The sequence below is a fragment of the Staurois parvus genome, unplaced genomic scaffold (assembly GCF_062004578.1).
Source record: "Staurois parvus isolate SC_StPar_1 unplaced genomic scaffold, SC_StPar_1.0 ptg000439l, whole genome shotgun sequence".
Classification (NCBI taxonomy): domain Eukaryota; kingdom Metazoa; phylum Chordata; class Amphibia; order Anura; family Ranidae; genus Staurois; species Staurois parvus.
In genome coordinates, this window is record NW_028318235.1 from 5,438,598 (window position 1) to 5,464,244 (window position 25,647).

Below are 25,647 nucleotides of genomic sequence, written 5' to 3' on the forward strand. Positions count from 1 at the left end.
AAGTGGTTAATAGCAAAAAGTCAAAAATATTGTTTTTTTTCTCAAAATTGTTTTTTTTTTTTTTAGTTTATAGCGCAAAAAATAAAAACGCACAGGCGATCAAGTACCACCAAAAGCTGAATTCTTGGGAAAAAAGGACGCAAATTTCATTTGGGTGCAGCGTTGCATGACCGTGCAATTCTGTTAAATAATGCGACATATTGTAAAAAAAATTGCCTGGTCATGAAGGGGAAGTAAATCCTCTGGAGGGCAAGTGGTTAAAGATTTGATATGTTTTTTTATTTTCTATTGTGAATAAATGATGGGTTTCTGAGGTTAGTGTTACTGCATTGTTTTTATGTAGATTTTACACAGCGTCACACCTTTTTTGAAATTGGGGTTGTGGAAGAGGTGTATGGGCACCTCAATAAGATAAATGTCGACGTCCCTCAGACTGCCTCTCCTTTATTTCATTGAGACGGAAGCTAAGAGAGGTCTAGCTAACACAGGTCTCCTTCATTGAGGAAGATGTTACCATGTATGACAGTCCTCCTTCCCCCCCACACCTCCTCTCTCCTTAGCGCCTCCTCTCTCCTCCTTCCCACTCTTAGCTCCCCGTCTCCTGCTTTCCTTCGTCATTTCCAGCATGTTGTCATATCCGGAAGTCACATGAAGAAAACAGACATCCCTGGCACTCCTTCGGCTGCGCATTCTTCTTACTTCTCGTCCATTGGCAGATAACGAAGAGCTGACAGGTCAGTAAACTGTATGTTTATCTGTCTTTGTGTTCTTTGTTCCCATGAATACCCTGTACTCCAACCCATATACATTTATGTAGCATAGTCTGCAGTGTCAGGTTGACATAAGATCCTTGTTTAGCCAGTGACAGCATTAAGAAAGATCTGCTTTATAAATAGGTGAATTGGTAGACTGCCACATAGCTGCATTATATCTGACCTGTGGAAATTGTTGACATAGAAATTGCACTTTTATGGGAGCTCTGGCAGTTCTTACAAAGGTTCGGGGCCCATTTACGCCCATCTGTGTGCGCTGACATATGTTAAAACCTAACAAGGGCTCGCTCACACTATGTGAGGTGATCTGTGGTTTTCCGCTCTGGATAACAGCAGCTCACCAATTGGGTACATACAAAACAATTATTTTCAATGTGTCCTGTTCACACTGGAACGCTGCTGTGATGTGCGCACGTGGAACCACACAGCAGCGCAACTCACAATGCTGCTGTGCAATGGCATGAATGAAGTGTCACTATATGACACCTTAAATACAGTTGGAAAAAAAAAGTGATGTGCTGAAGCTATGCCAGAGCCAACACTGCACAGTAAAATGGTGCATTTTAATATGCAGACTAATGTGAATCTGGCCTTAAATCACATGATGGCAAAACTGGGAGCGCAGGGAGTAAGGGCCAATTCCCAGAGGCTTTCCGATCAGGTTTCCATATAGGTTTTTCAGCCAAACCTGATCAGAGGCTTCATGGAGCTCTGTGGCCATTTACATCCACCTATTTCCAAGTTACATAGTTAGTCTGGCTGAAGAAAGACAGAAGTCCATCCAGTTCAAGCATAAAAAAAAAGTTATAATTCTATACCCACAGTTGATCCAGAGGAAGGCAAAAAACCCAGCAAAGCATGATTCAGTTTGCTCCTGAGGGGAAAAAAATTCCTTCCTGATCCCCTGAGAGGCAATCAGATATTCCCTGGATCAACCTTACCTATAAATGTTAGTATCCAGTTATATTCTGTGTATTTAAGAAACAATCCAGGCCTTTTTTTGAAGCAATCAACTGAGCTGGACAGAACCAACTCTTGAGGGAGTCTATTCCACATTTTCACAGCTCTCACTGTAAAGAATCCTTTCCGTGTTTGGAGATTACATTTCTTTTCCTCCAGACGTAAAGAGTGCCCCCTTGTCCTCTGTGATGACCTCAGGGTGAATAGCTCTACACCGAGTTCACTATATGAACCACTGATGTATTTATACATGTTGATCATATCCCCCCTTAATCTCCTCTTCTCAAGAGAGAATTAATTCAATTCCTCTAATCTTTCCTCATAGCTCATCTCCTCCATGCCTCTTATCAGTTTGGTTCCCTTTTCTGCACTTTCTCCAGTTCCCCAATGTTCTTTTTGTGAATTGGTCCCCAGAATTGAACTTTATATAAGTCTGTCTAGGTCGAGAAAAACCCCCCAAAAAGGACTGCGTTCTTTTCCATTCTTTTGGACTGTGACAGATTGGGGGTAGCCTGATGTAAATGGCACAAGTCCATAGAGCCATCATGTGTCCACCATTGTCCGCTGTATAAATGCGGACACAACCTGAATAGAACAGATATTAAAAATCTGACAGCTGTCCTATCCAGCTTTGAATCAGCGGGGGATCTATTCACAGATCCCCTGCTAAAGGGAGCCACTCCTTGTGAAGGAGTCTTTAAAGTAGTTGTAAACCCTTACCTATACCCCATGAAGTGACTGGCCTCAGGTGATGCACAGAGGTGAAACAAATCCTCCTACAGAAGTTGTACCTGCTTTTCTGCAGTCTTCTATACATTCATTCAAAGTCCAGAATTTATAAAGCTTGTCTGAGATTTCAGAAAACGGGAGTGGAAAGCTGAAATTACACACTGCAGAGCTCAATGAGGAGAGTTCTGAGATCTGATTGGAGGGGACATCCCCCTCCATTCACACAGGTCACAGGAACAGAGCTTAGGCTGTCAATCATAGGGGAGGTACCTCCAGCACGCAGGCTATCACCTTTCGTTTCTTGGTGTGTGGAAAACTTGTCAGAAATGACTTATGCAGATAGCAGAGGAACGAAGTAGCAGACCGAAATGACACTTAGGGGTTTATTTACTAAAACTGGTTCACTCCGAATCCCGTGCACTTCTGCATGGAAACCAGTCAGCTTCCAGGTTGTATTGCCAAAGCGTAACTAAACAAGCTGGGGTTAAAAGCTGGCTACCATGCGCAGATACACCAGATTTTAAGTGAAACGGCTTTAGTAAATCTCCCCCTTAGTGCCTTGGATTGAGACAACCACACACTATAGAGGAATATGCTTTGTTTATATTTCATGTCTGAAGTTTACAACCACTTTAAAGCGGAGTTCCAGCTGTAAAAAAAAAAATAAGTCAGCAGCTACAAAAACTGTAACTGCTGACTTTTAAAATACAGACACTTACCTGTCCCTTGGTTCAGCAGTGTCTTCACCACCACTGGTTTCACCGGCCGTCTTCTTTGCCTGGCGCTGGCATCTTCAGTGTGGGCACCCGGCTGTGATAGCATACGCGAGAAGCACTGTGCTTTGTGAATGGCCCCTTAGTCTTCTGGGAGGGGGGGGAGGACAACATCTGCTTCCAATCGCCTAGGTGATCACAGCAGAAGTGGGAGCGGGTACCTGTCAAATTTGGGCATTAAGCCTTTTGGGTGGAACTCCGCTTTAAGGTAAACATAGATGGATCAAAATGTTGTCGTTTCAGTAAGGGCTGGCCAAATTTCGATCCATGTGTGGCCACTGCAGTTGAACAGACTACTATCAGAATACAATAGTGCAGCAGGCAGGATTCCCCACATCCACACAAACCAGTAGTGGCCAGCTTTTAGAAGTGCTTCACAACAACTGTGAGTTTCTGTAACATCACCCATAGGCTCCCATGGCCCATTCGTTGTCAGCGCTTCCTTCTCTCCACTGCAGCAGCCAGAGCTGCTGAATCACCAGACCGGACCAGATTAAAAATAGGTAAGTACACAGATCATGTTGTAGAGGTTAAGCAGGATTGGGAATGTTTTTAAGAATAGTTATTGTTGCCCTTATCTTCCACTTTTATGAAGATTTTTACAAAGCTGCACAGTTTTTTCATACCTACAGGAGCCCCTTGACTGCATAGGCTATTTTGTAAAATGGTGAATTCCTTTTCAAAGTGAATCAGATGCAAATTTGCAGTGCCTGAAGAAACACAGGTGAATGCACATGGAGAGGTGTAAATGGCACCTCCTTTGAAAACAGAGGAACTCCATCAAAGTGAAACTCCCAGATCTTACAAGAAGATGCTCCAGCACTATACAGGGGAATCTTTTCATAAGATTTGGGAGCCTCAGCTTTTCAAGGATCTCATAATGTCCTTGTCTAGGCGTCATAGACATTTGGTCTTTTTTTTCTTTCTAGAGCTCCTTTTTATAAGGGCCCATTTATACCAGAATGAATGTGCAGTGACGCACTTGCTTTTTTATTTACATTGTGTTGGGCAGCCCAAAATGAATAGGCTGTAAACGTACCTTCAACGCACATAAAAAAAAAAAATCCTGCTGCATTCTTTTGCAGCTCGTCCTACATCATGGTAGTGTGCAGCAATGTGCTGTAATGCAGCTGGCTTCTATAAATGCTCTTGGGTACCATTCAGTAGAAATATTACTCAAAATACTCATCTGCAAGCCATACTAGTCTTGATGTCAGATATTGGGTTCTGAATGGTATGGTGAATCCTAGATATAGTCTATATCCTCAGCACACCATTATATTCAGAAAGCATAGTGAAAAATCACAAATAAATGCTATGTGTTGGACATAGTCTATATTTATTGAAAACGAATGATACATTGGCACACTAAACTGTGCATGGTGCATTATCACACACGTTTTGCGTTATTGCAGTGCAGTAGTGTGGATGAGCCTTAAGGTTATTAAATATACATACATACATACGTTAACGTGTGCTGGTTTAGGTCGGTTCATTAATTTGACCTCAAAAGACCAAAAATGCATGCAGCATTTTATGTCAGTACGTGGCAGGCAACCCGCAATGTGCATTGTCCTACAACTCAAGTGTATTGAGGTTTACCACAACTAGTGCTATTCTAATGTTGTCATGTTTTGTTTTTTATTTGTAATTAGTGATTTTAGTAAAATCAATGTAAAACTACCAAGCCTTTCTTGTTTCCAAACTTGACAATTTTTAGTAGAATCATTTTTATATAGTATAATTATTTGTAAAGTGGAACTTCACTCTCTCAATCAATGTTGACTATTTTGAATCCTTATGCTGCTAGCATTAGTAAATAGATAGGAACATATTTCATATTTACTTGTTTTAAACTAATTTTTACAATTCTTTAGTCACTTCCTAGTCACCTTCTTTGCCTAGGCAAATGATGTCCTACATTCCAGGAGTCATTCATACATTCCACGAGAAGGGGTTTTGTCAGCTAACCGCACCCTCCTGCCTGTATGCCTGAGCTAAGGGCAGATGGATTACAGGAAGTAATTGCTACATAAATCGTCTGCCCCTACTCAAGATGGCCACGGCCAGATATGCTAAGGTGGTGTTTTTCTAAGTGATTTCTCGGCAAAAAAAAGCATGGACACATGGATAGATGGGGGAGTTTGCTTTGAATATTAAAAATGAACTAAATAGCTCTTTTGGTTTTTGGTACTCAGATACAGATAATGTGGTTCCACTTTACGTTTCAGCAAATCTCTCACAATTCCATTTTAACATATTACATATTACGTCAATTCAACACTCATTGTATACCTATTCACTTTGTACATTATTAAATTGTATGCCGTCTTACCAAGACACCATGCAATAATATTACTACAGACCACGATACATTCCATAGAGGAGAAAAAGAAGGAAATAATATTTTTTTCACACAAAGTAACACCCCCACCGCACCATATCATCACTTAAGCTGCTAAATCTTATGACAGGAAACCCCTTTTAACAGAAAATATCTAAATTTAGAAGTTGCACAGAAATATCTCCAAAGTTACCGCACTTCCGAAAATTTTACATATGTAATGTAATATGTAGGATGGCAGTTAATTCTTCCATCCTTTCCAAATGCTGCATTTCATCTACTTATTCCCTCATGTTTAATGGCGAAGAAGACATCCAGTGTTTTGGAAGAATCGATCTAGCAGCCATCAGAGAAAAACATAAGATGCCCCTTTTAGTCTCTTTTATAGAACCAGGAAAAATAGACTATATTGTCTAGACTAAAGATATATTTGACACTGATAATGTGTCAAATATATGGTCATACAGTTGCAAGAAAAAGTATGTGAACCCCTTGGGATTACGTGGAGTTTTGCATGAATTGGGCATAAAATGTGCTCTGAACGTCATCTAAGTCACAACAATAGAAGAACACAGTCTGCTGAACATAATACTACACAAACATTAGATGTTGCCATGGTTTAATTGCACATAACATGTAAACATTCACAGTGCAGGGAGGAAAAAGTATGTGAGGCCCTAGCTTAATGACTTCTCCCAGAGCCAATTGGAGCCAGGAGTGAGCCAACCTTGACTCCAATCAGTGTGATGATATTGGATGTGTTGCTGACAGCTGTCCTGCCCTTAAAAAACACACACCTGTTTTGGGTTTACTGGTCTCAAGAAGCACTGTCTGATGTGAACCATGCCTCGCAGAAAAGAGCTCTCAGAAGACCTACGATCAAGAATTGTTGACTTGCATGAAGCTGGAAAGGGTTACAAAAGTATCTCCAAAAGCCTTGATGTTCATGTGTCCACGGTAAGACAGACTGTCTATAAATGGAGAAAGTTTAGCACTGTTGCTACTCTCCCTAGGCGTGGTCGTCCTGTAAAAATGACTGCAAGAGCACAGCGCAGAATGCTGCATGAGGTAAAGAAGAATCCCTGAGTGTCAGCTAAAGACCTACAGAAATCTCTGGCACATGCTAACATTTTTGTTGACACATCTACAATAAGGAAAACATTAAACAAGAATGGAGTACATGGGAGGACACCACGGAGGAAGCCATTGCTGTCCAAAAAGAATATTGCAGCACGTTTGAAGTTTGCAAAAGAGCACCTGGATGTTCCACAGCACTACTGGCAAAATATACTGTGGACAGATGAAACCAAGATTGAGTTGTTTGGGAAGAACACACAACACTATGTGTGGAGAAAAAAAGGCAAAGCACACCAACATCAAAACCTCATCCCCACTGTAAAACATGGCGGAGGGAGCATCATGGTTTGGGGCTGCTTTGCTGCCTCAGGGCCTGGACGGATTGTTGTCATTGATGGGAAAATGAATTCCAGAGTTTATCAAGACAATTATGCAGGAAAACGTACGACCATCTGTCCGCCAACTGAAGCTCTGCAGAGGATGGGTGATGCAACAGGACAATGACCCAAAGCATACAAGTAATTCAACAAAACAATGGCTGCAACAGCACAGAATACGCCTTCTGGAGTGGCCCAGTCAGAGTCCTGACCTCAACCCGATTGAAATGCTGTGGCATGACCTTAAGAGAGCGATTCACACCAGACATCCCAAGAATATTGCTACACTGAAACAGTTTTGTGAAGAGGAGTGGTCCAAAATGACTCCAGATCGTTGTGAAGGTCTGATCTGCAACTACAGGAAACGTTTGGTTGAGGTTATTGCTGCCAAAGGAGGGTCAAGCAGTTATTAAGTCCAAAGGTTCACATACTTTTTCCTCCCTGCACTGTGAATGTTTACATGTTATGTGCAATTAAACCATGGCAACATCTAATGTTTGTGTAGTATTATGTTCAGCAGACTGTGTTCTTCTATTGTTGTGACTTAGATGACGTTCAGAGCACATTTTATGCCCAATTCATGCAAAACTCCACGTAATCCCAAGGGGTTCATATACTTTTTCTTGCAACTGTATATGTCAAATATAGGGTCATATATGTCAAATATAGCTGATCAAAATGGTGTAATATTTGGGTAAGACCACCATAAATTAAGCAACGAACTTGGATGACAGACACATGACGGAATATATTATGTAATCTAACCAGATATCGGCACCACTTAGATCAGTGGACTCCAAACTGGGGCCCATGGGCTGGATGCGGCCCTTTGCTTGCCCTTATCCGACCTTTGAGACACTATTCCTCCCTCTGACATCAACAATGGGATATTATTCCTCCTATTGACACCAGTCATGGAGCATAATTTCTTCGACTGACACCAAAGATGGGGCACTATTCCCTCCACTGACACCAATGATGGGCCACTATTCTTCCCACTTACGCCAATGATGGGGCATTATTCCTCCCACTGATAGCAATGATGGGGTACGATCCCTCTCACTGATAGCAATGATGGGGTACTATTCCTCCCACCAATACCAATGATTGGACACCATTTCTTTTCCTCCTGACCACAGGGGTGCTATGTAATTTTTTTTCTTTACTCCCACTGACTACCAAGGCTGAGTCATTACCTACTCCCACTGTCCACAGCCTGGCCCCCCTAAAGCCTGAAGGACAATAAACTGGCCCTTTGCTTAGAAAGTTTGGAACCCTCTGATAATAACTTAAAGTTCCTCTCCTGTATCCTACTGGCAATGGACATCTTATAAGTTAGCATAAAAGCCTTGGTGTCTTCTTCTTGAGATATAGTACACTGCAGTTCTCTTTCCCATTCAGCTTAGTAGTAGAAAATTATGATCTAAAGTTAGGTTTGCTATGGGTGTGTGTGGCTCTGATGTTTTTAAAGTGTCATTAAGCATGATTTTTTTTTTAAATTAAAATCATAAACATGTTATACTCAACTGCTCTGTACAATGGCATTGAGCAGAGCGACCCTGAACCTCCTCTTTTGGGGTCCCCTGCCAGCGATCTGGGCTCCTCCTTTTCTTTGTGTGCAACTATAGCAAGCCTATTTCTATGGGGGCACATGTGCATGCTCACTCTTGAGCTGTGTGTGTCTATGGCAGTGGTCTCCAAACTGCGGCATGGGGGCTGGAAGCAGCCCTTTGCTTGCCTTTATCCGGCCCTTGAGGCACTTTTCCTCCCACTGATACAAGACACTATTCCTCCCACTGACACCAGCAATGGTGCATAATTCCCACTACTGACATCAGCAATGGGGTCCATTGACACCAACAATGGGGCCCTATTTCTCCCACTGACACCAACAACAGGGCATTACTCCTCCCACTGACACCAATGATGAGGCACTCAAACTGACACCAACAATAGGGCACTATTCCTCCTCCTAATACCAAAGATGCATTGTTTACTCCCACTGATACCAGGACAATTTCTACTCCCAATGGCCACAGACTGTCCCCCCTGAAGTCTGAAGGATAGTAAACTGGCTGTTTGTTTAGAAAGTTTGGAGACCCCTGGTCTATGGAGTCACGCTCTATAGACACACATAGCGGGGCTTGGCCCTGGCCCTGCTTCCTCCTCACATCATTTGATTGACAGCAGCAGGAGCCAGTGGAAGTCCCTGTCTCCTGTGGAAGAGCAGGAGAGGGGAGATGAGATGGGACTGTGAACAATGCTGGATCTCTTCTCCCCTATCTTCCTCTTCCCACAAGGAAGGGGGATGACAGAAGGCTATAAAACATTTTTTACAGTAATGCAAAGAATGCATTAAGGTAAAAAAAAAACATTTTGGCTTTAGAACTATAAAGTGGAGCTAAAGACAAATCCTTTTTCTTCCATATTGGATAGAATAAGGGAGAGTATAACCCTTGTCAGGTTTATCTTTCATTTGCGTCCCAATGGGGAGATTTCCCTTCACTTCCTGTCTGTAGCCAAAACCGGAAGTAAGAAGAAATTACTTCAATGTGAGGAAAACCTGGTTGTCACCAGGGTCACCAGAACCAGTGTCTCCATTGGAAGATTTCCCCTTCTTCTGGTAACCACTCAATGTGGGATTTTCTTTTATTCTCAATGATCATACATAGAACAAATTCAGAAGGTGAATCTCTTAATGGGGTCACAGCAATAAAAGCTTGACAGGTGTTATAATCCTTCTCCACTCTATTTTTACCTAAAACTAAAGTTTGCATTTAGTTATACTTTAAGTTTGGATGTGTTTTGCAATAGATGTAAACTAAAAATTCATTATTTTATGTACATTTTCCTAGACGTGGGTGCAGAAGACTATCTGAGAACCTGTAAGCAACTGATAACCAGCCTGCACAGCAGAGGACTACTCGACCCAGAGCAAGGAACATTCACGTATAAAGGAAGGCTGGGGATGCCTTTTCATGTAACACAAGCACCTGGAGGTACACAAACGGCCAGAGACATCCTGGAGGTGCACATGAAGGGAATGTCTCCAGTAAGTGCTAATCAGTGACCATTGCACTTCCTTTTGACATTCCGTTCTGTCATATGAACAGAGGACAACCCAGATTTTGCCCTGACTGAAGCCATGTAGAACAACCACACACGGACTGCAATACTCACTACCCTTTGACTCTGCAGCACTCGGTTTTCTTGTTCCTCTGGAAAGGGCATAGAATCATAAATAACACAAGGACAGCTTAATCATCTTGTTACTGGAAGTGTTTTTCTTCAGGATTAAGAGACCCGAAAGTATTTTTCCTTGCTTTATAGCTGCAGTCTGCATAGTGAATCTGTTCAGTAGACACTTTGACTTACAGATTTTTGTTTGAATTCACCTTTTATTACCATTTAACTTCAAGGCATTTTGAATGTGTGCTGAAGCTAAAAAAAATTGTTTCGAGAGATATGCACACAGACACTTATGTTACTTTTGCTGATCAATTATATTTATTTTGTGAAAATGGTTCGAGCAGGCTGTGATCTAAATTTTTGCATGAAGTTGTCTTACTTTGGATTAGATTTTTTATGATATGGTGTTATGATCAATGCCTATTTTAACTGAAGAGCAAAAAGAAATTTTAGTTTTTAACTAGTTATTTTAACTGCTGTGCTTTTCTTCCTGTGAGATGAACGGGTTTTCCATTAAGGAGTTGTGCTGCCTCTTTTGTTGTCCACCATGTCCGGGCAGGATTGCTGCAAAACTGGCATTCTTGCCCCCAATACCAACCTATGCGGTGTTACCAGAACAAGATCCCTCCGTAAGGGTTGGAAATGGAAGAGGAGGAACAGGTTTCATGGGACGATGGAAACTTCACCTTACAGATCGTGCAGACTTTCAGTACAGTCAACGTGAGCTGGATACCATAGAAGTTTTCATGACCAAGAGTAGCCGTGGCAACAGAATTGCTTGCATGTATATCCGCTGTTCTCCTGGTGCAAGGTATTTTTGCCATTTTTTTTCTTTCAGCCAAACTGAAAATATATTATTTTACAGTCATGTATTAGATGTTTAGGTCTGCTGAATATAATGAATATTGCATATAAATTCATAGTGTGTATTATGTAAAAATATACACTATAAAGAATATAAAATTGGCCCAAACCATAAGGGATCATTCACACTTATGAGTTGCAGTAGCCCACGTTAAATGCTGTGTGTAGCTCTGCCATTCATTACCACCAGCATCCCATCTCACTGCACAGTGGCTGCCAGTGCATAGAAGCACACCACAAGGAAACACCACTAGCATTAGCCAAAAAGGTGCTAATCTGTTAATTTTTCCATTGAGGTGCATTGGAAGCCCATTCACAATGAACATAAATTGGAAATGGGCCATAATAAATTCCCTTTAAAGGAGGAGATATTACTGGGTGTAAAAACAGATGAAAAGTCATGTCATGTTTCAGCTGTGTCACAGGACTGTAACTGATCATGCTTTGAATTTTGCTAACTTGAAGGGCAACATTCATATATCTTCTGTGGCTCCAGAAATGAAGAGACACAAGTCAGATGACAGAATGAAATGAGACGCCCAGAACTATTATCATTAAAGTATATGTAAAACCATAACTTTTTTATTTGTTCAGGTAGAGTGGGGAAGGGATCATTGTCCAGAAGTACAGAAAGTTTTCGGAAATCCAAAATTTCATATTTTTCACCTGAACAAAAATCAAGGTGAAATATTCCAATCTGATGCCTTTTCTGGTGACAACATTCAAGAGCCCATTCACACTATGTGTTCTGTTAATACAACACATTTCCTCAGTTAAGGCAACCCATTCATATTGAATCTTACAGATTTCTTCTTACTCCGCTGTGTTTCTGGGACAGCAGGTAAAGGGAAATCTCCTAAATGGGAGACAGAAAGTCAAACGAAACAGGATTCTTAATTGTTCTCTACTCTATCCAATAAGAAGAGTTTTTGCTTTACATTAACTTTAAAGAATTATGCATGTAGTTACACAGGGAGAAGATTGGCTCCTCCATTTACAGGAAACAGAGGCAAAACTGTGAAAAACCCTTCCTATCCACCTCGTTCTTCAGTTTAGATTGTGTTTAATACAACCAAAAAGCAGCGCACAACATTTTGTTGTTTTATCCTCACTGGTTGACCTTTGGGTTAGCAGTCCCCGTCCTGATGCAGATCCACCTGGTAAATCTTGCCTTGACTCTTTGCTTTGGTCAAAGGGCTCCCCTTTTTTTTTCATTTCAAGATCTTGACCCCTATTTATTAGGGGGTGGGGGTGACTCTTGAAGCCCCTAGATTGTAAGCCCTGTCTTCTACTTTCCCCTCTGGGGGGGTTTTGAGAATGGCCTCTAGTGTGCTCTGGGATGTCTGAGACTATGTGGAGTCATGTGCTCTAGCGGGTATGTGCTCTCTAAGCCTCAGTTTCTGGTAGCATGATGGCCTGGGATGATGCGCTTCCGTTTTTACCAGTACTAGAATGCCAAGGCTGGACAGTATGGGGGATCACTGCTACCATTCAGAATGGAGAGCAACAGGATGGTAAGTGGCCCTGACTACTGCATCCTAAGAAAGACCTGTGCTGACCAGGCCTTCCCTGCAGGGGTTTGATGAATTGGGCTGCAGTATCACTTTGCTGGTGGGTAAGGGTTACAGTGTGTGCGTGATCACTTTCCCTCCCTAGGGTTTGCATTTGGCTTTTGTGACTGCCTGCTTTTTTTTGTTCAGGGATGCTTTGTCTGACATGGCATGCTTTCTAATTCCCACATATCCACCTACTTCCTCAGGCTTGGGTAAGTAAGGCTGCGATGGTTGTAAACCTATGTTATTTTCCTTGCATGCAAAACTGTCTAAGCTGTCTGCCTGTGAAGCTTCTGCTTTATTGTAGAAATTTCTTAACAGTATAGGTTAACCTTCCACATTTGAATTGGTACCTACAGATTTTGGATCACCTGATTACAGGTCATGCTGCCAGGATTTAGTTGGACTATGCCATGGAAGCGACTTATATGATCCATTAGGGAGAAAACTGTCATGCAAGCGTAGCCAGGCACTTTCTGCCTTGGACAAAACTTCATGATCCAGCTGTGTCTGCCAGACTTGGAAATATGGTGGGTGTTTTTTCCCACACTTGACAGCATCTAGCCTCAGGAGTATGGTCTCAGACTATCTCTTGGGTAGGAAATGCCGGACATGGACTTCTGGTTTCCATGCTCCACTACAGACTGACCAAGTTTGTCTCCAGGTATCCTCTGTAAATCGCAGCATATCCTCTGATGACTCTGGTATCTGCTTAATTTGATCTATGCCTTTCCTCCTTAGAAATTTCTTCCTTCTTAAGGATGGGGCTGTTCTCTTTTTTTTTTGTTTTGTTTTTTCGTTTTTGTTTGGTTATCCCTAAGCTTTTGTAAGTTAGTTGACTTGCACAGTCTACCATTGTACCTGGAAATCGTATTTTTCATGGTGCAAGGCAAGGAAATCCCATCCCAGGAAGTTCTTAATACAACAAATCTGGTCTTTTCACAAGTCTTGACTTGTGAAAGTCAGAGTGCCTTGCTCTGGGTACCTTCAAGGACCATGCTTGGCCTTAGCAGTTCTCTTTTAATACTGCTTACCCTTACTCTTGCTTCAGAATTGCTGCCTTTATTGGCACAGTTGGAAATCCACCTCTCCCATGGTCTTCCTTCTTGCCTGGTAGGCAAAGTTATCATAAGTCAAGGCAAGGAATTCAAGATAATATTCTTGAGCTCTAAAACTTTGGGCATCTTTTTTTTTTTTTTTTTTTCCAGACTGAAAGGCAGACCCCATGTATTTATCAAAGGTACTTTGTTTTGCAGGATCTGGGAGATTTTTTCCTACCTGCCTTCTCCAGTGACCCTAAATATCTTGGAGAAGAGAATGCTTCTATTTATTAAATGTTTTTGGATGCCTCATCAGCTATTTAGGTACTACTAGAGATTCCAAAAGTTTTTTTATACCATTTTGTTTGCTTCATTTAGTGGTCCCAGAAGGGCTTTTAGCCCTCCCCCCCCCCACTCCCCAAGGGGGTCAAAGGTTCCAGGTGAATTAAACAAATAAAATTTTTACTTCTAAAAACTGAATACATCCTCTTTTAAAGGCACATCCTACCAAATGCTACATCATGCATGGGAAAGGCAGGAACTTCAGTGGAACATATCTGTTGGGAGGCTGTTTGGTCTAGTATGCATAACTTCTTCTTGCTATGGTTGAAAGTACGTTTGTACCAAGACCTGGTGTTTGGCTGAAAAGTGGTCCCACAGGGGTTGACTTGTTTTATTACTTGTACTCCCTCTCGGGTCGCTATCTTGGAAGATAATTGTGGAAATTCCCTGTTAGTCTTACCGGTAACTGAATTCCCAGGAATCTTCCAGGACAATAAGCCTACTTGCCACTTATATTATTGTGGTAATATTATAATTTTTTTTTTCCCTCATGTACTGGTGGAGGTAGTCTACTTTTATCTCAACTGAAGGATGAGGGGGGTGGGAGGGGTTTTTCACTTTTTTTTTCTCTATTCACTTTACCTCCTGCTTTGGTATCGATTTGTAAAATTTCAGATTTCCCATCACTTTCTGTCTCCGTGACCAGTGAAAAGGTTTGCCTAGAAAAATTTAAGCATTTGTAATTGTTAGAAATCTAATATTGATTAGAAGCAAACTATCTGTTCTCAATGTAGAGCTGTCCGTTGCAGTGCTTTTCCACCACTAGGCGTTCTCACCCTAGGTTCACATCTGTGCAGGTGGTGTCTGCACCACCCGCACAGAGAAATGCGGATTTGCGGGCGGGTGCCATTTAGTTCTAATGGCACGCCGCCTGAACTGGAAAACGCAACCTTACTGGGAACCGAGGTTCCCGTGTGGGCTGCATTTTCCAAAGAAGTGCAGGGACTTCTTCCCTGCGAGTCATGGGCATGGGAGTCCATTCAAATGGACCCACTTCCTCTAAGTCGCATTGCGAACATTCGTAGATGCGAACAAAGCACACGGAAGTAACTCACGTGTCTGCCAGACATTGTCACAGCTGCGCTGCTGTGTGCTTACTGTACAGTACAGTGTGATGGCGTACTGTTCAGAGTCCAGGATGTCCGGAAGCAAGAGGAAAAGCAGTGGTGATGTGGAGGGGACTGCTAGGAAGCACAAAGCAATAACCATGGCAACAAAAGTGAAAATAATTGAGAAATTGGACCGAGGCAAAAAGATGGTAGACATAGCTCATTCTTATAACATGAATCGTTCAACCATTGGCACAATTCTAAAGAACACGGCCAAGATCATGGAACATGTGAAGTATGCTGTGCCTATGAAGTCAACAATAATATCCAAAAAGTGTGGTGCAGTGATAGAGGAAATGGAGAAACTTCTCAGTGTGTGGATGCAGGATCAGCATCAGTGTCGAGTCCCACTCAGCTTAATGCTTATTCAAGAAAAAGCTAAAAGCATGTTTTAAGACTTCAAGAAAAAAAACAGGGTTAACGGCGTGCCTCTTTTACTGCCAGCCATGGATAGTTTAACATCCCAACGTCAAAGTAGTGCACCTGCCACCAAATACTATGGCGCTCATCCAACCTATGGACCCAAGGAGTTATTGTGATTTTCAAGAAATATTATTTATGTCACACTTTTTGTCAGGCAGTGAAGGCTATTGATGAAACAGGAACAACCTTGTGACAATTTTGGAAGGACTATAACATCTACAAGGCCATAAAAAACATCAACTTTGCTTGGCATGAGGTTTTGGCTGTCCTCATGAATGGGGTTTGGAAGAACCTTTGCCCGCAGTTTGTTCATGAAGTTCATGGACTTGAGAAGATGGGTAAGGAGTCCGAAGAGGTCTTCAGCAACTTAGAGGACAACTTAATTGAACTCCTTGCTGTGCAACATGAGGAGCTTACTAATGAGGACCTGATGAAATTAGAGGACAAGCAAAAAGACAAAGCGAGCCAAGAGGAAGATGTAACTGAAGAACACAGGAAATGGCAAGGGGATTTTCTTTACTTGAAGAGGCACTGTTACTTTTTGAGGCACAGGACCTCAACATAGAACAATACACAAACGTTGCAGCAGCCATTCAGAATGCCATCCAGTGCTACAGCGTTATCTATGATGAGAAAAAAAGCACTATTACTCAGACTTCACTGGATCATTTTTTCCAGAGGGTAGACAGAATTCAATCCATCAAAAAACCTGTGTCATCAACATCAGGTGTGAGTGAAATTCCATCTTGCCCTCCAACTCCTATTGCTGATGATCCTTCAGCTCCACAATCTCCCACCTTCAGTTAGTAACTCTCTTCCACTATATGCCAGTTGTGGTACTGTACTGTACCACCATTTTAAGGTACGGTAACTGTAAACGTAAAAAAAAAAATTATAGTTGTACTGTACCACCATTTTAAGGAAACTGTAAAAGTAAAAATAGTTTATTTACAGTATTTTTGTGTGTATTTGTTTTTTTTTTATGCTTTACATTCTATATTTGTATCAAAGGTGTATAAGACTCACACCTCACAATGGTGTCAGACTTATGAACTAATCCGTTTTACGAGCGTTCTCCCGGAACGGAACTCGTTCTTAAGTCGGGGACTTACTGTATTACATATCCATATCTGTTCTCACAAGAATTAACTTGGCTAAAAACAAATACAAGTACTTCCTCCCTGCTCTCATCTGGCTTTTGTTTATCTTTTAATTGGGCATAGTGACACAATTCTTTCTCCACTACTGGGAGTATATATGTTTTTGGATTTATCAAAGTATAGTTAACTATTATTTCCTTTTTCTTCCATCTACAGGTTCACCCTCCTCTTCTCTCATGGCAATGCAGTGGATCTGGGACAGATGAGCAGCTTTTACTTGGGTCTAGGGACACGTATCAATTGTAACATCTTCTCATATGATTATTCCGGGTATGGGGCTAGCTCAGGTCGTCCATCTGAAAAAAACCTGTATGCAGACATTGATGCTGCTTGGCAAGCTTTACGTACAAGGTGAGTTATTGGCATAGTTATATTATCTTCATATAAGCTTATTAATTCTAGTGAAAATATAGTATATCAATTGTTGCTTAGTTTAGATGAACTAAAGTTTGATACAAACATTTCCATTCATATAATCCTGAACTGGCATGCCTGTTTACTTCTCTTTTAAAAAACACATTTACGTTTTACTAATGGTCAACACACATTTGTCTTTTTTCAATAACCCTTTCCTGATCTCCTACTGTAAATAGCCTTCCAGCAAGTTTCGCACACCAGGAGGGATTTGAATAAAGTCCTTGCTGCTGCACAGCTCTATACTATAAAGATCGCTCTGATCTCCAGGGTAAACCTACATGGTGGTGCTGATGAGGCCAGTGGCTTGATTGGTAATCACTCAGGTGATCCATAGGTTTAACGCTTTCATTGCTCTTACTGCAGGGAATGAAAGGAGGGTAAAAAAACACTGATGCACACCAAGGTTAACCTTTTACAACTGCTGCTGCTTTTTTTACACTACTGTAAATTTGTGAGGCTAGTAATCGACTTTCTAGAAAAAAATATTGCATCCTTAGCTTCTTGTAATTCTATTGTCATTATTTGCAAGAAAATCATTCAATCGGTTTTTTGTTATTTGGCATTACTACCTTATATAGTATAACATTTTGTTTGCAGTAGTATAGCAGAACGTAAGGATTTGTCAGACTTTTATTCCCATCTGTAATTCTACTGAGGAGATTTTACTTCACTTCCCATCTCCATGATGCCTGAAAGAAATATGGGTTTTGAATTCACTAGCGCAGAGAGCAACACAATTTGTATCAAGATTTCTAACCCTTCCTCACTCCACTAAAATATGTTTTTTCTGGGTACTCATAGGAGGGATTAATCATGACAGAATGTGAGAAGAAAACTCCCCAACAGGGACACAGTCCGCAAATAAAACCAGACATATACTCTAACTATTCTCCACTGTATCCAAAACAAAATAAAAGCTTTTGTACGCATGTAAGCAACTATTTAGGTCTTTGGGCATACTGATTAACATGTTGCTTTCACTAAAGGCAAGTTTTACCTATGTTGTTTCTCACCATGTTGTTGTTTCTCTCATGTTGTATGAATTTTGTACGGCATTTAAGGTTGCAGAGTTGTCCACATGGATATAAATGCAAAGTTCTGGACACTCATTTAAACTGAGGAAGTCATTCAAATGCATGGTAAAATATTTTCAGCAGTACTAAATACAATAAGTCGAATGCGAGATTTACTGCTATATTTGCCATCGCCTATAATAGGTTCATAGACGTTTTATTAAAAACTAGCAACATGGGGATCAAGCCAACACATTTCGGGGGAATAAAAAAAAAAAAGAGTATGCTTTGTCATCCATTTTGGTATGTTGGCATGAATGGGCTGCCTTAATGCGATGCATAATGCATGCACCTCAACGGAACGCTTAAGTATGAATGGGCCTGAATAAATTTTTCAGACACTGATGTGCAATAAAGACAAAGTGAGCTCTGTAAGCTTTGGCCTAAAAGTGGCAGACGGAGAGCAAAGGATTTGTCACCAGTATTGTTTGTGGACTGCTTGCAATTAAAGTAAAAATAAGGCAAAACTTTTTTTTTTTTCTTCATGTTGGATAGAGTAAGGAAGGGTTTTAATCCCTGTCAGTTTTTTTTTTTCCCCACGAATGTCCCATTGGGGAGATTTACCACCTTCACTTTCTGTTCCATAGCCAAAACAGGAAGTGAGATGAAATCCCTGCAAATGGAGGAATTCCTTGCCCTGCCCCCAGGTTGCCTGAATTAGTGTCACTATTGGAAGATTTACCCTGTTAAATTACTGTTCTAGGGACAAACCAAAATTCTGGATTTTCTGTTACTTTCACTGTCAGTGATAATGGTAATCAGGACAAATAGGGTTAATCTCCCTTTATGAGGTAGCGTAAATAACAGATTTTCTAATCCCTCTCCACTCTATCCAAAATTTAATAAAAAAAATTTAAAAAAGCTTACATTTAATTATACTTTAATATTTTCTCCATTAGCAACTCACCATGCCTTGTACTGCACTGTATCTGCATTTGGGGCAACCATATTGATACAGGCAGGGTTTTTGCTTTCTCATGTCACAACCTCCAGCAAGAACACAAACAATGTATGTGCGCAATATCCTTCTCTAGCTGAGTGCACTGTGTATGGCCAGTATTTGAGTGGCTTGTCATGGCTTATGTTAAGGTTAGCTGGAGCCAGGAGAAGACACACTGAGCACCCAAACAGTTTGGCTTGGCTTAGTGGCTAGGATGGTGCAATATAGTGAAATTCAGCTCATATTGAAAATGGCAGGATGGAGAAGCATGGGGGGCCAGCACTTTTTTTCTGGAGAAGACTTGAAATAGCTGGAAAAGGAGGACCATCACCATTTTCAGCAGGAGCCATGGTGAGCACTATTCATTAGATGTAAAATTGCATAGGGGTTTTTTCTGAAAGTCTTCCCGAAAAGTGAATACACGTGACCCCTGGTTGCAGAACTCATAGATTCACGTGTGAAGGGAGATAACAGGGCTTTCTCTGAATGGCATTCGCACCTGTGTGTTTTTTCCAAAAGGGTCCTATGTGTGTTTGGTGCGATGCAGTGCATTTTTGAGCCCCATTGACTTGAATGGAAATAGCAATGAAAACGCATAGGTGTTCAAATGAAATGTGATTTCAGTGTGAGATACACCAATGTCACAGAATTAGCCAAAACAGAAATTGCAGCAGTGTAAAATTGCAGCAGAATCGCACCGCCACTACTCCTGAAATTGCACTTGAAAACGCATAGAAATCACACTGCACCAGTGTGAACCAGGACTTACTCTTACACAGCACATTTACAACTATAAGGCTGTAGGCACAGGAGTGTCTAACCATTTTCACTTGCCAAGACTTGCTTACACTGCACTCGCTAGTTTTCAGGAGGAATTCCAGACAACAATTACATTTGTACTGCTTACTATACATTTGTCCTGCTTTAACACAATTAACATTTATAATTTTTCACTAAAACATAGGAAATCACTTGTTTAGCTCATTTCCATTTTAAAATCAGATCACATCTAGTAGCCATGCTTTAAAAAAATCCAGATAATGCAGACAAATTCTGTGAAATGAAAACTTTTCTCAGCCAGGTCCAAAGCTTTCTTCCATCAAAGTTAGTTTCTCAGCATGTCAGTAAGCTGCTGCAGCCAGTGAGTGTGTTAGTGATAGTTTCCTGGCTGTGCCCGTAAAAGAAAAAAAAAAAAGACCTAAAACTACATACTGATTTTAAAAAAGGCTAAAGGGAGTGTTTCTTGTAAACCTGTTTTGCTTTAATTTCTTGTAACTGTATACATTGAAACTGGCCTCTGACCCTATATTTTCCCTATGCTTTCATCAAGCAAAAAACGTCTCCTGATACTACAGCAGTCTTTTGTGAACCATTTTACCCTACTGGAGCCCTTAAAGTAGTTGCTAAAAATTAAAAATTAGTATACCTATATCTTACAGTAGGTTAGCATGATCACTAACAGGAACAGAAACTAGAAGTAGAAAATGTATATTGTGGTGTCCACTAACATTGGTGCTCAATGTATAAGTGACCCCTTACATTAGTGGTCAATGTAGGTGGGAGATCAACTGACCACTGTATACTGCTCAGGGAACCCCTAGCAACCTCAGGAGGAACCCTAGGGTTCCACTGAACCCAGGATGATTTATGTTAATAGTTTGAAAATTAACTTAACAGGAAGTCACCTGTTTGGGGAATGTAGCCTCCCACTATAGTTTCTATAACCCAAATTACAAAAAAGTTTGGAGGCTACATACAATCTAACTACAAACAGAATTCAACGAATTGCAAGTCTCATAAACCCATATTTTATTCACAATAGAATGCATACCAAATGTTTAAACTGAGAAAATGTACCATTTTAAGAAAAAAGTTAGGTAATTTTGAAATTGATGGCAGCAACACATCTCAAAATGTGGGACAGGGCAACAAAATGCTGTCAAAGTAAGTGGTACCAACAAGGAAGACCTGGTAGAATATTTTGCAACTGAAAAGGTTAATTGGCAGCAGGTCAGTAACATGATTGGGTATAAAAAGACATCTTAGAGAATCAGATTGTCTCAGAAGCAAGAATGGGCAGAGGTTCACCAATCTGTAAAAATTGTTGAACAATTTCAGAATAATGTTCCTCAATGTAAAATTGCAAAGACTTTAAATATATCATCACCTACAGTACATAATATCAAATGATTCAGAGAATCTGGAGAAATCTCTGTGAGCAAGGGAAAGGTCGAAACGCAATATTGAATGCCCATTTGTGACCACTCTCATCTGCGCCCTGCACAAAGATTTTCCAGCTTGCGGGACAACAATCTATGTGCTAACCACCTGAGAGCGATTGTTACTGGGTCAGGTTAATTATGCAATTAACCCTTCACACTGCCACCACCACCTTTTTAGAGAGAAGGAGGAAACTCACAAATATTAGCAGTAACGCTATGATATTAGTATAAGCGTCTGTAATACACACTGTCACCACAGACAGATGAATTTAGAGTATTATCACATACAGTAGCACTCTTCAGAGACAGGGATTCTTTAGTTTTCTATTAAAAGCTTTAGAGACCGTTCAACACTTTTCAGAAAATAGGATTTATTACTAAAAGATCAAAATGGTGCAATTAAAAATATTTACAGGAAAAGATGTAACAAATATATATAAAGAGAGCAATAAATCAACAGAGAAATTAAAACAAAGAAGTTTCAGAAGGCAGAATACTTGCAAAAGTCCTTGGTTGAGCAGAGTCCAAGTGTCCGAACAAAAGGCTGCCTTTCCTCTCAAGATGGTTCCTGATCGATGTTAAAAGGAGAGCTACTTTTTCTCCAGGCTGTCAGTCTTTTTCTATTATCTCATTCCTTTGGGGATAGGCGTTAGGCGGTGACCAAGGTTAGGACCAAATCCCTTACAAGTTCATACTATGGTCAATAACCTTCAATAGGTACAGGTAGCATCCTAGCAACTGGCAGATCAATATTTAGAATTATGTTCCGAAACGCACAGATACTAAGCTTTAGCATATCGTGCCACTCCGGATAAAAGAAATTGCTTTCTACCCTCTTGTAGGCGCTACATAGGGATGTTAGGTGTCATGTGACTCATATTAAAATGACCTATCCGAATATATACTTCAGATCAATGTGCCCAGTTCCTGCTGAAGTTTATGAATTCGTATGAAAAATGACTCATGTGGAATGTACGTTTTATGGGACACTCTAGTGCTTAACAGGTCATGGCCGACTGAATTATTGTTTTACGACCGGGCAGAGGAAAGCGGTTTTCAAGCAGACCTTCTGGAACCAGGCTAATTAGGGGTTTACAACTATGGAGCTCATCCAGCTGTGCGATATGCACTGATGAACTCAGTTCACTTACAGACTCACATTCCATTCAAAAGGGAGGAGGGAAAACAGGCGAAACAAAATGGCTGAGACTGTGCGCACAATTGTCACAGCTACATCTGATCATGCTCTAGAAACGCCACCATCTTCTCTGGGTCAAAGCTCATTTAACCACTTGCCTACCAGGCACTTATACCCCCTTCCTGTCCAGGCCAATTTTCAGCTTTCAGCGCTGTCACACTTTGAATGAAAACTGCGCAGTCATGCAACACTGTACCCATATGACATTTTTATCATTTTTTTCACACAAATAGAGCTTTCTTTTGTTGGTATTTAATCACCGCTGGGTGTTTTATTTTTGCGCTATAAACAAAAAAGGGCAAAAAATGTGAAAAAAAAAAAGATTTTCTTTGTTTCTAGTATAACATTTTGCAAGCAGGTAACTTTTCTCCATCACTGATGTGCGTTGATGAGGCTGCACTGATAGGCGGCACTGATGAGGTGGCATGGATAGGCGGTACTGATGATGCACTGATGGGTGGCACTGATGGGCACAGGTGGGTGGCACTACTAGGCACTGATGGGAACAGGTGGGTGGCACTGCTGGGCGCTGATCATCAGTGCCCTGATGATCGGTGCCGATCTGTCCTCTGACAATTGTCGGTTATCGGCAGTACTTTCTTCACGCTGTGACAGCGTGAGAAAAGTGCAGCCGATAACCGACAACTGCATTTACCGGTGATCTGCTGTGTCATTGGACACAGCTGATCACGTGGTAAAAGGCCACTGTGATTGACCTTTTACCACATCGCATGATCACCTGTGTCCTTAAGACACAGCATTCACGGAGATCGCCAGGTGACGCCCTCCCAGAAATGGACAACCGCGCTGTAGCCGTCATTCGCCTATAGCGCGGTTGCCAAGTGGTTAAAATTTTCTGTTGCAATGCAGAAACTGTTCAGTGGCCAGACGAATTGAAATTTGACATTCTTCTTGGCAACCATGGGCATCACGTCCTCCGGACTAAAGAGAAGAGGGACCTTCTGTCTTGTTATCAGCGCTGTTTTTCTGTCCCAACCTATTTAGAATTGGGGTTGTATATTATTTTGCCCCCTTATTTTCTTTTACACTTGTAAAAATACTAGTTGGTCATACAATGCTTAATTTGTGTAGTTTGTTGTTCACCTTTAACTAGGAGATCAACATTTCTCTCATACTTTATATATTTCAACTGCATCTGAGTACTTTTATTTACTTTTTAGAAATGTCTGACATTGCTAGGTACTTGTTTCTACTTGCTATCTAACCAGAGTCAAGAAAGTAAAATTCCATCAAGTTTACAAATGAATATTCCCCTATTACAGTAAGCATGTTTTTTTTCTTCACAGAGAGAACCATTTTTTATGCAGGACTTAGATAATTATTTTTAGAGAGTCCATCATGAGAAATAGACAAAAGCTGGCATTACAGACCTCCCCATCTAAAACACCAGTTATCTGGCTGCCATGTAGATTCTTTTGTTTCAGTGAACTGAGTAACTGACCCAGATTTAAAAATGATTGAAGCCATAGATTGCCTGGTAAATTGCATTTATCCCACTGCTCATTGGGGGACACGGTTTTCTACACTTATATGCTCCTGTATATGCTCCTGCCTTTAGGAGTTTGGAAAAAAGCACAGCCCAACTAGTGGCTGTATCCCTGCATTATACTGAACCAGCCCAGTTTGGGTTCCTGTCATTAGGAAGGAGGACTTCTCTCTCCAGCTCTCTTCTCTTCAGCCAGATCAAGACTTAAAGCTGAAAATTCTTCTATCAACTGCAGCTGGCAGTATCATACTGGATATTCATTCCAGCACCCATTGCTCTGATCCCAGTGTGGACAGCACAGTGATCATTTGCCCCAGCAGTGTCATACTCAAGCTTTTAAGGAGACACAAGACAGGCTACAGTGCAAGGGATAAAATATGTTTGATTGGGTGGAAAGTCCTTAATTGGGAAAATGTCAAGTGACCCCTCCAATATAAATCCATGTTCAATCATGTCACCCAGTGATGTAGATTGATCATCAGTCTTGATGACGTGACACCTGATGTTGTTGCTCCGCTGCATTACTGTTGCCAATTGACTGATCCCTGGCACTACTAGAATGTAAACAGACCTAGTAAACCCAGGTTAAGTAATCCACTTTAAAATAATGGGGACCCCAGTGATCCACCCCCTCCTCCTCATCCCAAGTGAATGAGTAAGAGGTACAGTGGGGCAAAAAAGTATTTAGTCAGCCACCAATTGTGCATGTTTTCCCACTTAAAAAGATGAGAGGCCTGTAATTGGCATCATAGGTAGACCTCAACTATGAGAGACAAAATGAGAAAAAAAATCCAGACAATCACATTGGCTGATTTGGAAAGAATTTATTTGCAAATTATGGTGGAAAATAAGTATTTGGTCACCTACAAACAAGCAAGATTTCTGGCTCTCACAGACCTGTACCTTCTTCTTTAAGAGCCTCCTCTGTCCTGCACTCATTACCTGTATCAATGGCACCTGTTTGAGGTTGTGGACAGGTGTCTTTTATACTGATAACAAGTTCAAACAGTCACACTCCCAACTCCACTATGGTGAAGACCAAAGAGCTGTTGAAGGACACCAGAAACAAAATTGTACACCTGCACCAGGCTGGGAAGACTGAATCTGCAATAGCCAAGCAGCTTGGTGTGAACAAATCAACTGTGGGAGCAATAATTAGAAAATGGAAGACATACAAGACCACTGATAATCTCCCTCGATCTGGGGCTCCACGCAAGATCTCACCCCGTGGGGTCAAAATGATCACAAGAACGGTGAGCAAAAATCCCAGGACCACACGGGGGGACCTAGTGAATGACCTGCAGAGAGCTGGGACCAACGTAACAAAGGCTACCATCAGTAACACACTACGCCGCCAGGGACTCAGATCCTGCAGTGCCAGACGTGTCCCCCTGCTTAAGCCAGTACATGTCTGGGCCCGTCTGAAGTTTACCAGAGAGCATTTGGATGATCCAGAAGAGGATTGGGAGAATGTCATATGGTCAGACGAAACCAAAATAGAACTGTTTGGTAGAAACACAACTCGTCGTGTTTGGAGGAGAGAGAATGCTGAGTTGCATCCAAAGAACACCATACCT

At 41.2% G+C, this 25,647-nt stretch overlaps 1 protein-coding gene across 1 annotated transcript in view; it reads left to right on the forward strand.

Moving 5' to 3' along the window:
- The first annotated feature begins 627 nt into the window (after positions 1-627).
- The window catches only part of LOC149454055 (alpha/beta hydrolase domain-containing protein 17A), a 52,252-nt gene continuing 27,232 nt past the window's right edge, over positions 628-25,647 (forward strand). The window contains exons 1-3 of the mRNA XM_089687902.1: positions 628-734; positions 9,889-11,033; positions 16,870-17,064. Of these exons, the coding sequence (XP_089544028.1) occupies positions 10,720-11,033; positions 16,870-17,064 (509 nt within the window). The 5' untranslated portion in view covers positions 628-734; positions 9,889-10,719. The remainder of the gene's footprint in view (positions 735-9,888; positions 11,034-16,869; positions 17,065-25,647) is intronic.